We start from the raw sequence: 13,527 nt of genomic DNA on the forward strand, positions 1-13,527 counted from the left end.
ATACAAGACTACCCGAGACTGATTTACAAAGATAAATGCATGTGATTACAGCTTTCAATGACAAATTGAAGAAAGTCCAAATTTATTGGACATGGCTGGATGAATATGTGGATTATGACTTTTGATTATGGGATGTTCTTAGAACTAAATCACAGACACACAAGGAAAATCTCCGATACGAGTCTGAAAGACCTGCACTTAAACAGGTGTAAATACAGAGCCGACCCAGACATGCCACATGTACCAATTTTTGTCGGCACCAATGAAAGATTGCTTTCAAAAGGAGAAATCTAGTCTCCCAATGGTGAAAAAACTGACCAACTCTGGACAGGGAATGTTAATTTCCAATATCCCTACATGAACCAGGAAAATCTCTGACACGAGTCTGAATCTGAAAGACCTGCACTTGAACAGTTGTGAATTCTGAGCTGACCCAGACAGCCACGTGTACCAATTTTTGGCACCAATGAAAGATGCTTTCAAAAAAGAAAAAAAGAAAAAAGAAAACTAGTCTTCCAAATGGTGTAAAACTGACCAACTCTGGACAGGGAATGTTAATTTCCGATACAACTACATGATCAAGGAAAATCTGACACGAGTCTGAATGACCTGCACTTATACAGGTGTAAATTCTGAGCCGACCCAGTGTACAAATTTTGTCGGCACCAATGAGAGATTGCTTTCATAAAGGAGAAATCTAGTCTTCCAAATGGGGGGAAAACTGACCAACTCTGGACAGGGAATGCTTAATTTACCATGTTTTTGACAATTTGTCCAGAAGTCGACCCACTTAGGGATAACTTGAAAACTGAATACTATTCTAACCTTTTCATCATAAATTGCATTTGCTAAGTACGTAGGAATTTTTATTGGGCATGGCACAGAAAAATTCCTGGATTACACCTTGGTCATATGATGTCCTATGTGGACGTGAACAAGAAAGACTACGACAAATGGGATGACAGAAACATACGGGTGTGTGGGTAAATTCCGATCCAACCCAGACATGCTACATGTAATTACTGCAAACCAATGAAAGACTCTACTTTCAAGAAGGGGAAAAACAAATTGACCAACTCTGGACGGGAGACACTGCTTAAGCGAAAGCAAATTGACACCCCCCCCCCACCCCCCCCACCCCCCCCCCCCTCCTAAATGTGATAGTTTACATGAAAACAATCTGGAAGTATAAGTGGAGGTTGCTTGGAGTGTGAGATTGGACTAGAACATTAGGGGCTGTAGTGTCTATGGAATTGACTGCTGCGTAGGCCCCACTGCAACATGTGAATGAAATTACCAAGGGGGTGACTGAATTGCTCTGAAGTATATTTTGCGGTGTGATGTACCATAGCCAAAGTTATGGACCTGAACCAGAAGTTGGCAGGTCTGTATGTGATACCCGACACCCCCGATGTGGTGAAACAAGTGTCTCGGATGTACTGGTTTTAAACATATCTGCAAAAGACTAATGTAGCTGTGCCCTGTAATACTCGGGATGTGCTGGATTTTGGCTTGAACCGGGCATGGTTTCCCCAACTCCTAGTATCACCCCCCGATGAATCCATGGGGTTTGGAACCATACACTCCAGTATGCTTAAAGGTGAAAAGGAACCTAACCAGAGATAGGAATTGCCAATACAGATGACCTTTTGACCATATTGTACATTGTATGATTATATAACAAATGGGTTCGAGTACCTGTGAAGGTCAGACCAACATGGCCACATGACCGATAAATTGGGAGAAAAAAGAAAGAAAAAAAATTGGTTGTGGTAGAGTACTCGTTACAACCGGAAGGAGGAGCCCCGTCCCCACCAACCTGGGGTGTAAAAACTTGACAAAAGTTTGACGTTGAGCAACGAGTATAGGGTTCTTTGGACATGACTATTGATATTGCAGCATGGTCAGCACATTAAAGAGCCCACTCTGCTACCGCCCTGGTTTTGGGAACAAGTCAATCTGTGGCACCTGACCCACAGTGAGCGACCCCAAGCACGGGAGGTGTGGAAGACCTATAAAAAAAAAATGGAGGCTTCCATGGTGTTGTTGTGCTCAAACATGGTTGAAAAACTGACAGAGTTGACTAGACCTGAGGGGAGATGGACTGGGTTAAAATAAACGAAATATAGTGCAGATGCAAGTAGCTGCCTGTATCTGGTATGACAAAACCGATTCTACTGGCAAGATCTTAGACTGTCAGATGGTGGATATGACAGTGAGTAGAATGACAATGAAACTGCTTGCGGCGTGAAAATTTGCCGTGTTTGGGGTGCTCTGCGCCCTATGACTAAATGGGGGTAATTGAGGTTAAAGCTTGATGAGCTGCACAACCTGAACTATTGGGTATGTGTAATAAAAGTTCTTTGGTCTAGCCGAAAAGTATAGATAAAAAGCTGGTCTACAAGATTAATGTAATAGTTCTGTACACCCGTGCAAACTGTCGCTACTATTGCCAAGCAGAGCAACTGCCTTAGACCTAGATTTTTATTTTATTTTTTGATGATGCATGGCATTGGTAACCAATATATATATATATATATATATATATATATATATATATATAAAAGAAATTGCCAAGTACTGGAGCCACAATTGTGAAGGCAACACCATGCATGTGTTTTGCTAAGGGGTGAAGTGCTCCCTTAAGCTGGTAATAATAGGAACTACAAGTGTAGTATGGATAACTGGAATTTATGCCAATCTTCCTCCACTACCAACTGGGTATATTACTGTGATAGGATATGAACCAACGACAGAACTAGAAAGTAGTTTGTTGATAAACATGTTGCCTAATATAGACTTTACCAAATGGCAGAATTGGGTAGTGGATTTCCTCAATGTAGAGGTTACGTAGTAATGGAATAATGATTGGCTGATAACAAGTGAGCCAATAAGCATGCTGCTGTATACAGAGTTACTACAAAGTGATGGGAAAGTAAAGGGTATTTATCTGTAATTGGGAGTGAAACGGTGGTAACTAATCACATTGCCGGTGCTGTGTTACAATAGAAAAAAAAAAAAGAAGGGGGAATTAAACATATAAATTATATGAAATGGAGTTTCAACAGACGTGACTATAATATTTCGCCCCTATACCATATGAATTACTAACAGCCATGTAGAACAGTTGATTTGCCGATATAAATTATCATTTGGTTTGCAAGAAGTATCTGCATAGTAATACTTGCCTAACTTTGCTGCGAGGTAAGCAGGTGAAAACTGTTGCACCCAGGTTCCTATGGGAATATTTGCTTGCCTTGGCTGCTAGGTAACCGTAAGCTGGATGCCCATATTCCAATACCTGAATTCGGCTCTCACCAGTTTCATCTCCGGGGAACTCGTCTATGCTGATGCATTATCAGAAGACAGCAAGCATGGCTGTTAACTTCGTGATGTCCAGGTGCTTATGCTTGATTTTGGCTCTCAATAGGTTTCATCTCTGGGGGAAATCGTCTATGCTGCTGCAAAAAATTTCATAGCAGACATGGGTGCTTGGATGGAATTCCCAGCCTGGCTTATTCAGTCTTCCTCTGCACCTAGGCAGGGATATTCGTCGTCTGGCGAGCTGGCCCTGGGTTTAGCGCTTTCTAGTAGCTGTTGTAGGGTGTATGATGAAGGGTGATAGCGGAATTCTGACAATTTTCAACAATTGATGGCTGGTGCCACATTTGACAGTGGCGGGTAAATGTTATAAGAAGTAGTAATGGGTTATTAACTTGTACGGTAGAGATTTCCGGTTAAGAGATCAGACAAGTTGTACCACAAATGTTTCTCAAACTTGGATACAAAACTGATATACAAATATCTAGTAAATTAACTGGGATTATTTGTATATAGCATCAAATAATCTATATTAATTTTGCTGAAAAAATGAAAAAGTTTAGAAACATGCATTGTGTCCTTTAGCACTGTAAACAATAAATAAGGAAAAACAAAATTTTCAGCTCAACCGTGTCCATGCCCCTTTAATTTGCATTGATTGGATAACTAGATTCAAAAATATATGTGAAGAATTTATTATCACGTATAGAAGCACAACACAGGAAATGAAATAGCTCACTTTTATTTTCATATTGCTGAAGTACATGTTAAAACTCTTGATTAATAGACCACTCGCAAATTCATGATCACGCAATTTGACGTTCAGAAGGCAATTCACGATATTAAGTACTCGCGTAAAATAAGGAATCTGCAGTAAATCTAAGTTTTATAGCCATGAAATATTCATATAATATAGTTACAATTGTACTGTTAGTAAATGCTCATGTTGTATAGGTCAGATTCTGCAGAAATTAAATGAAATGAAAAGGCAAATGAAACGCTCCCTCTTGTACATATGAGTAAAAGTTTTTATTTGATTATTAATTTCTTTAAGCTTAAAGGTCATATGAAATGATTTCTAACAGTGGTATTTTACTTTAAAAACATAAAGATGGGTATGAATGAGGGTCAAATTGCATTTAATAAAAAATCATTGTCTTTGGATTGATGAGAAATAAAGCTGTAAACTTGTACATAGAATGAATTTGTTACCCGCATATCGTTCTTGATTCTGGGTGTTCGTGACGTCACAACGACCCATCGATGTAAACCACACAATGAAAATAGTGTAGGCCTACCGTTTTGTTTAACGAAATATCTCGCTGCATTTAATGGATATGGACTAATTTCTGTTTCTGAGGAACTGTCCGATTTTGTGGTTCAACCATATCAGTTTAAACCAGTCAGGAATGATGTACGGCAAGCGAATAACGTTCTTCAACAGAGGATGAAGGATATTGTAGTCAACACTGCACAGGCACCTGAAGTATGGCCACTACTACCCCCTCCTTTTCTGACTTTTTTTTCGGGGATAATTTCTCCTCCAAAATGTATGGATTCCTTGTCTATCCCATGCAAATTTCGATTTATGTAATTCTATCCCACTTTTTGTAAGCTTTAAAGATTGGCCTTCTACCAGTAATAATAAAGCCGGTAGATGGTCAATCTCTAAATCTTACAAAATGTGAGAAAGTCAAACGATTACATAAATCGAAATTGGGATGGGTTACACAGGGAATCCACATATTCTTGAGAAATTATCGCCACCAAAAAAAAAAAAAAAATCAGGATGGGAGAGGGTTGGGGTGTTGGGTAGTGCTGTCCATACATTAGATGCCTGTGGATTTCAAAACCCCATGCCATCAGATACTGAAGGTTAACTACCATTTTAAAAAGATTAGAAGTCGTATAAACGTGTGTACATTTGTTCATTTATGAATTATCGTAATAAAAATAGTTTAAAATCTGTAATGGTAATCCCGGGCATTTTCTTTTTTATGCGATTGATTGAATATTGTTTTACACCCCTCTCGAGAATATTTCATGTCACCACTGCCGGTGAAGGGCTGCAAAAGGCCTATGCTCGGCACTTATGGCCATTGAGCAGGGAGGAATCTTTATCGTGCCACATCTGTTGTGAAACGGGACCTCGGTTTTTGCGGTCTCATCCAAAGGACCACCTCTTTCGACAAGCAAGGGATACTGAGAACCTGTTCTAACCCGGATCCCCACGGGATACGAATAACCACAATATTGAAATAGCGCTAAAATGTTTTTGTAGGTGTAGAGTACCCTAAATGTGGCAAATGTATCATGGATGTCATCTGTGATACTGGCGCACGGTTCTTCATAATCAGCTAGTGTTTCCAGCTTTCCGCGTGTGTCCCAATTTAAAAGTGATACATAAATATTGCTTGTGTTAATTCTATAGCAGGTACATGTATTTACTTTCTAACTTTACATCCCCGCTGTTCAAATATTTTAATGAATTTTTTTATTATTTATGCATGTTTAGTTATCTGTACTGATATTTATAGTATATGGAATATAAATTATAATTTCTGAATGATACTTCATGATTTTCTTTTTGAATTTGAGAATGAAAGGCTTATTAATAATTTTAATTCAACTGAATTTTACACTTAATATTAAGAAAATAAAAATTACACACTTTTGGGTTACAATATACTAGTAGTAGCTATATAACATGAAACTATACGAATATCGTTGACTGATAGAGTTTGTAATGTAGGCTAGATAAGATATGAAAATAAAATATAATTTTGAGTAGATTTATTCAAAGTTCATGTTCATTGATGGAATGTGTTTTTGTGATTACAATGATAACCAACCATTGTGTGATTTAGTAATACATACTTCCAGTGTCTTCGCTTTAACTAAGCGGTTGACTTTAATTTATAATTTGATTTGCCTCAGTCTTTGGATAATAAAAAATGATCTGCACAGCGTCTGATTTTAAATTGATCTATCTGTGTCCACATTGTTTGGCTAGGATGTACTGAAGTGCAGTGTTCATGGCAACAAATCCATCGAGTGATCGCGTCGGAGATTTTGTACCCGTAGGCCTATATTTTTTTTCTAAATCTAGTATCCCTTGGGAAGAGGTACATATGCACCCTCTTCTACCCTCTAACACATGTACTACAATTAAATGCAGCACACTGTGGCATATCTCAAAGCTATGCATTTAGTACTTAGTTTTCTCACATTATCACCAGTGTGAGATCGACTTTACCCATGTGAGACAGCCACGTGAGATTTTTCTTTCTCACATTATCACCAGTGTGAGATCGACTTTACCCGTGCGAGATAGCCATGTGAGATTTTTCTGTCTCACACTGCTGCGACGTCATTTGATTGTGACGTCATATATTTTCTATGATTTACGTTACACGGTGAAGATTTACGTTACACGGTGAAGTAAAATTATTTTGCTTTGTTATCTTTAAATTTTAATGTGTATAGCTTTCTGTTGGACAACCTTGGGTTTTTTAGTTTACACTTAAAGTGTAAACCATTTTCGGGTATTCTCTTTCTGTCTATCTGATTAATTTTTGCATCGAAGTTGAAATGAGGATTTTGATAATTTAGAATTTTCCCAAAGCCCCCAAATTTATGCACTAAACTGTAGGTAAAATGTGAGAAAAATAATCCTTCATTATTTACTCGTGTGGGATAGGGAAATTCCACCTCTGGAACAAGATTCGCTGTCTAGGACTTGGCAAAGCCTCGTCCTAGACTGCGAATCTTGTCCCCTCGGTGGAATTTCCGTATCCCACACTCGTACTAATGAAGGATTCTATTAGTCTCACACTGCTGCGATGTCATTTGATTGTGACATCATATATTTTCTATGATTTACGTTACACGGTGAAGATTTACGTTACACAGTGAAGTAAAAATATATTGCATTGTTATCTTTAAATTTTAATGTAGTATAGCTTTCTGGTGGACAACCTTGGGTTTTTTAGTTTACACTTACAGTGTAAACCATTTTCGGGTATGCTCTTTCTTCCTATCTAATTAGTTTTTGCATCGAAGTTCAAATGAGGATTTTGATAATCTAAAATTTTCTGAAAGCTCCTAATTTTATGCACTAAACTGTAGTTAAAATGTGAGAAAAATAATCCTTCATTATTTACTCGTGTGGGATAGGGAAATTCCACCTCTGGAACAAGATTCGCTGTCTAGGACTCGGCAAAGCCTCGTCCAAGACTGCGAATCTTGTCCCCTCGGTGGAATTTCCCTATCTCACACTCGTACTAATGAAGGATTCTATGTTATAAGCCTAGTTGTTTACATCACAGTGGGTCTTTTTGACGTCATCAGCAAGGGAGATAAGCCGCGATCATCAAAAATCATTTTCATGATCGAGTACATTTGATCAGCTGTTGTAATGTTATAATGCATTGAATAAAAAAAATTAAAAATGAATTATTGTTTAATACACCTTGATTATGAATTTCCAAACATAACTCAATTTCTTCAGGATATCGTTTCATATGACCTTTAACAAGAAATTGTCAAACATTGCGATGAATTTCAGAATTATGTAAAATGACTTACTTAATTTATTATAGACACAGCGTTAAAGAGAACAAGGGGGAAATTATGGATCCCAGGTCAGGTGCACTAGTGGACATCACAAAGTTTTATGGGTAAGTTATGACATCACAAACTGAATCTGTGGCGAAAATATAGATAACACATTATACAGGGATTCGGTTCTGGCCTTTTAACCTTTTCTACAGGCACGCTTCTGGCGAAGAAATGCATCAATTTGATGCAATTCTTACGTCGATCCACGTCCAAACGCATGTAAGTTATGACATCACAAAGCTTTATGGGTAAGTTACAATCGGAACTCCTCAAATGTCTCGCGCACTCGACATAGATCTCGGATGTAATACGATGGCATCCATGAGTGAATTTGATGCATTGCTAGCTATGACGTACGTAACGTAGTGCAGTAGGCTGTGACGTCATAGTTGACAATGCATCAAATTCACTCATGGATGCCATCGTATTACATCTGAGATCTATGTCGAGCACGTGAGACATTCGAGGAGTTCCGATTGGGGTAAGTTATGATATCACAAAGCTTTATGGGTAAGTTATGACATCACACAGCTGTATGGGTAAGATATGACATCACACAGCTGTATGGGTAAGATATGACATCACACAGCTGTATGGGTAAGTTATGACATCACAAAGCTTTATGGGTAAGTTATGACATCACAAAGCTTTATGGGTAAGTTATGACATCATACAGCTGTATGGGTAAGTTATGACATCACACAGCTGTATGGACAAGTTATGACATCACACAGCTGTATGGGAAGGTTATGACATCACACAGCTGTATGGGTAAGTTATGACATCACACAGCTGTATAGGTAGGTTATGACATCACACAGCTGTTTGGAGTCTTATATGTTTTAGCCACCAGTGCATACAAATAGCGATGTAAATACCCAAATATAGCGAGGAAAATGAGTATGAAATCAGCAATATTGCGAGTAAATAATGTTTATATGGGTCGCTATCTACACACTATTTGGTAATGTTATTCCTTTATACATCTGTAATTGGCACTGTTTTTAGCCGAGTTGCGTAGCAAATCTTGGCTTTTAAATTGGCGAAGGATGGGCATCCAGTCGAGTGGGCGGGCAGGCGGTGTCCACAATTAGCTTGTCCGGTCTCTAACTTTCATACTTTTTGGTGCATCTTTGTGAGACTTACATAACATGATCACATCCAAAAGAGAAAGGTTCCTATTTATTTTGAGGTCAAAAGGTCAAGGCCTCTTTTTCACTATATACTGTAGATTTGAGCTTGCCTCTAACTTTTATACATGTACTTGCTGGTGCATGTTTATCAGACTTCAAATCCTGATGACATTCAAGATTCATGTTGCCTTTGAAATCCAAAGGTCAAGGTCATTATCACACTAAATACCTATTGCGGCCATTCAAAGCTTCATACTTATAATCTATATTAAATATGTGCATGTTTTTACTTTGTGAATGCAAGCGTGCATAATTTTCCAAACTGCAACTCGGCCATACGCATCTTTGGTGCGTTTTAGCGATTTTTTCTAAAATGAATAGTGCAATTATTATTTATTTTTAGATTATAGACAAATTATGATACATTGCATTGTTGACAACTAGGCCTAGCTACTGTCATGGTTGCATATCTGAAAGAAGAAGAAAAAACACAAATCAATAAAAATATTAATAAAATTTAAAGTGAAAATCACAATATTTTATTTTAATAAAGCAATCATATTATTATTTTTTAATTGTGATTTGCACATCATTAGGAAGTGAGAGCACAGCATTATTCTGACACACTCAGGGTCAAGATATGTTACAAGTTCAATGAGGCATAATTTTATAATTCAATTTAAAGTTAGGAAACACAATATTTTATCATTTATGATTAAAAATTCAATTATTTTATATCTCTAAACATTTTGTAAATATTCCAGTTGGTAGAAACTGGGAGCACAAGTTACATTGTATATGTTGTTACAAGGTGAAGGTCAGTTGATCTGAGTGTATTAAATTTGAAGACCAGAACAGAATGTATATGCTGTAGGCCTAGCAGTGTTTATAGTTTCGATATATCCGTTTTCTTGCAGTTTATCTAGGTCTCTGTCCAAGTGGTTTTTAAAAAGTACATGGACAAAGGTCATGACTGGGTGCTATTTTAAAAGTAAAGTTCTTGCTTTAACAAAAAATTATCCACGTTTTTAGCTCACCTGAACCGAAGGTTCAAGTGAGCTATTCTGATCACATTTTGTCCGGCGTCCGTCTGTCCGTAAACTTTTCACATTTTCGACTTCTTCTCCAGAACCAATGGGCCAATTTCAACCTAACTTGGCCAAAAGCATCCTTAGGTGAAGGGCTTTCAAGTTTGTTCAAATGAAGGGCCATGTCCCTTTCAAAGGGGAGATAATCACAAAAATGCAAAAATAGGGTGGGGTCATTTAAAAATCTTCTTCTCAAGAACCACTGGGCCAGAAGAGCAGAAATTTACCTGAAAGCTTCCTGATATATTGCAGATTCAAGTTTGTTCAAATCATGGCCCCCGGTGGTAGGATGGGGCCACAAGGGCGGATCAAAGTTTTACATACAAATATATAGGGAAAAACTTTAAAAATCTTCTTCTCAAGAACCACTAAGCCAGAAAAGCTGAGATTTACATGAAAGCTTCCTGACATAATGCAGATTCAAGTTTGTTCAAATCATGGGCCCCTGGGATTGGATGGAGCCACAATAGGGGATCAAAGTTTTACATACAAATATATAGGAAAAATCTTTAAAAATCTTCTTCTCAAGAACCACTGAGCCAGAAAAGCTGATTTTTACATGAAAACTTTCTGACATAGTGCAGATTCAAGTTTGTTTTAATCATGGCCCCCGGGGATAAGATGGGGCCCCAAGGGGTGGATCAAAGTTTTACACACAAATATACAGGGAAAAACTTTAAAAATCTTCTTCTCAAGAACCACTAAGCCAGAAAAGCTGAGATTTACATGAAAGCTTCCTGACATAATGCAGATTCAAGTTTGTTCAAATCATGGTCCCCAGGGATTGGATGGGGCCACAATAGGGATCAAAGTTTTACATACAAATATATAGGAAAAATCTTTTAAAATCTTCTTCTCAAGAACCACTGAGTCAGAAAAGCTGATTTTTACATGAAAACTTTCTGACATAGTGCAGATTCAAGTTTGTTCAAATCATGGCCCCTGGGGGTAGGATGGGGCCACAAGTGGGGGAGGGGGGGGTCAAAGTTTTACATACATACAAATATAGGAAAAAGCTTTAAAAATCTTCTTCTCAAGAACCATTGGGCCAAAGAAGTTGACATTTACATGAAAGCTTTCTGACATAGTGTAGATTCAAGTTTGCAAAGGGTAGTTTGGGCCATAATAGGGACTAAGGTTTTACATGCAAATATATATGGAAAGTCTTCAGATATGGGCCAAGGTTACTCAGGTGAGCGATGTGGCCCATGGGCCTCTTGTTTTTCTCATACTTTCCTTCGAAAAATTGAAAATACTCAATCTAAATCCTTTCTACCGACAACTAGTACACCCTTAAACGGCACAATGTTTTTTACAAGCCTTTAACGTGATAATTGGTTTTTTGTCAATTAAATCTAATCTGTTTATGAAATATTTGGCTATTAGTTGTTTTCAAACCCGAGGGCACATATGATATCGTAAAATAGCGAAAGTAAATATGCATATTGCAAGATTTGAATTTCATCGCTTTCCAACTAAAAAACTATGCAAAATATTTTATTTAAAACACATTTAAAGTAGTTTTAGGCATGAAAAGAATTAATTTTGCTGAAAAAAATGAAAAAGTTTAGAAACATAAGTTGTGTCCTTTAACCTTGGCTATATCTTTTGAACCAAAGGGATAGGGATTTGATGTTTCATATTTAGATGCCTCAGGACCAGGCCTTTGATTTGGTATCAAAACTTTTGACCTAGTAACCTTGAACTTTGACCAAATTTTCAAAAACTTTAACCTTTTGAATGATAGGTTAAGTAGAGTCATGCTTTCCGGCTAGCTGTGTTGTCTTCTGACAACTCTTGTATTTATGATGCTATCATAAAGGGGAAGTGCATATATTCAGGTGGCTGTGCAATGGACATTGCATTTCCATAAAATTTAGACATTGTGAAGCATGCACTAGCTATGGAAACACGTGATCGATCAACACCATGTTTTACGAGGGACATCTGGGTTATTGTCAAAGATTTTTTTCTGGATGGATGCACAGCTTTTTTATGCAATTTATTCATTAGAGCTTGCAGTGCAGTGGCTTGTAGTTGCTATTACACAGTTTCCAAATCAATGTTTTTATTTGATCAGGCTCCACACAATTTCTGGAGATTCTACAGACTACCAGATTGATTTGTCTGGAACTGGAACTTCATGTCCTGACCATGCGGCCATTTGTAGGCTAGACAAGTCTCAGGTCATCAAGACAACCCTTGGGGTCATGGAGGGACAACAGTTTTATATTGAGGGTCAGTAAACAGATGAGTGGTTTTGCATAACAAAAGGCTTAGACTACATAACATAACATAACATCCTAATTAGGCAATAGATCTATTTTATGTACCATCATCATATCAGAAAGATTCATGGTTTATGGTGTTATAATGCTATGAACTACAACTGTAACATGAAGTTGACTTGTTCTTGAGGGTGTATTTCCTGTTTCAGATGACATCTTAGAGGTTGTATTAACAACAAACCAAAATTGCGACAAGGATGCCCAAAAGAAGATCACCAGCATTGTACAGTTTCACTGTAATCATGATGGACTGGTATGCTCAATAAGAGCTAGAAATTATATATCATTATATACTATCATAATGTTATCTGAACACAAGTAATATACAAGTTTTTAATCATTGATCCATCTGTTTGTTCATGTGTCAATCATTTGTTCTGGTTCTAGTTCATACACCTGAGCTTTTCGGATCAAAATTTGTCTGCCTTTCTTTCTGGCATCAAATCAATCTGTTGCCAAATTGAATGATAAACTTTTCACATATTTTATTTCTTTTCCATTTTCAACCAAACACAAATCAATCTTGGATGAAGGGGATTTAAGTTTGTTCAAAAGATGGGCCCTATATTTTCTATTTCCAAGAGGAGGTATTTAAGAAATTGTAAAATTGGGATGAGATGTTTTGTACATCTTCTTTTCAAAAACCAAGAAACCAGAAAAGCTGACGCTTGTAAGAAATATTCCTTATTAGCTCACCTGAGCCGAAGCTGATAAAAATTTGTCTGTTGTCTGTCATTGTTGTTGTAAACTTTTCACATTTTTGTCTTCTTCTCCAGAACCACAGGGACAATTTCAACCAAACTTGGCACAAAGCATCCTTAGGTGAAGGGCTTTCAACTTTGTTCAAATGAAGGGCCATGCCCCCTTCAAAGGGGAGATATCACAAAAATGCAAAATTAGGTTAGGGTCATTTAAAAATCTTCTTCCTAAGAACCACTGGGCCAGAGGAGCTGACAATTACATGAAAGCTGCCTAACATAGTGAAATCATGGCCCCCGGGGATAGGATGAGGCCACAATAGGGGATCAAAGTTTTACATAGAAATATATAGGGAAAATCTTTAAAAAGTCTTCTCCT

At 37.5% G+C, this 13,527-nt stretch overlaps 1 protein-coding gene across 1 annotated transcript in view; it reads left to right on the forward strand.

Moving 5' to 3' along the window:
* Positions 1 to 13,527, forward strand: part of LOC125676439 (cation-independent mannose-6-phosphate receptor-like) — a 206,367-nt gene that overhangs the window by 171,579 nt on the left and 21,261 nt on the right. The window contains exons 37-39 of the mRNA XM_056158098.1: positions 7,923 to 8,000; positions 12,243 to 12,400; positions 12,600 to 12,703. Of these exons, the coding sequence (XP_056014073.1) occupies positions 7,923 to 8,000; positions 12,243 to 12,400; positions 12,600 to 12,703 (340 nt within the window). The remainder of the gene's footprint in view (positions 1 to 7,922; positions 8,001 to 12,242; positions 12,401 to 12,599; positions 12,704 to 13,527) is intronic.

Source organism: Ostrea edulis, chromosome 3 (assembly GCF_947568905.1).
Source record: "Ostrea edulis chromosome 3, xbOstEdul1.1, whole genome shotgun sequence".
Taxonomy (NCBI): domain Eukaryota; kingdom Metazoa; phylum Mollusca; class Bivalvia; order Ostreida; family Ostreidae; genus Ostrea; species Ostrea edulis.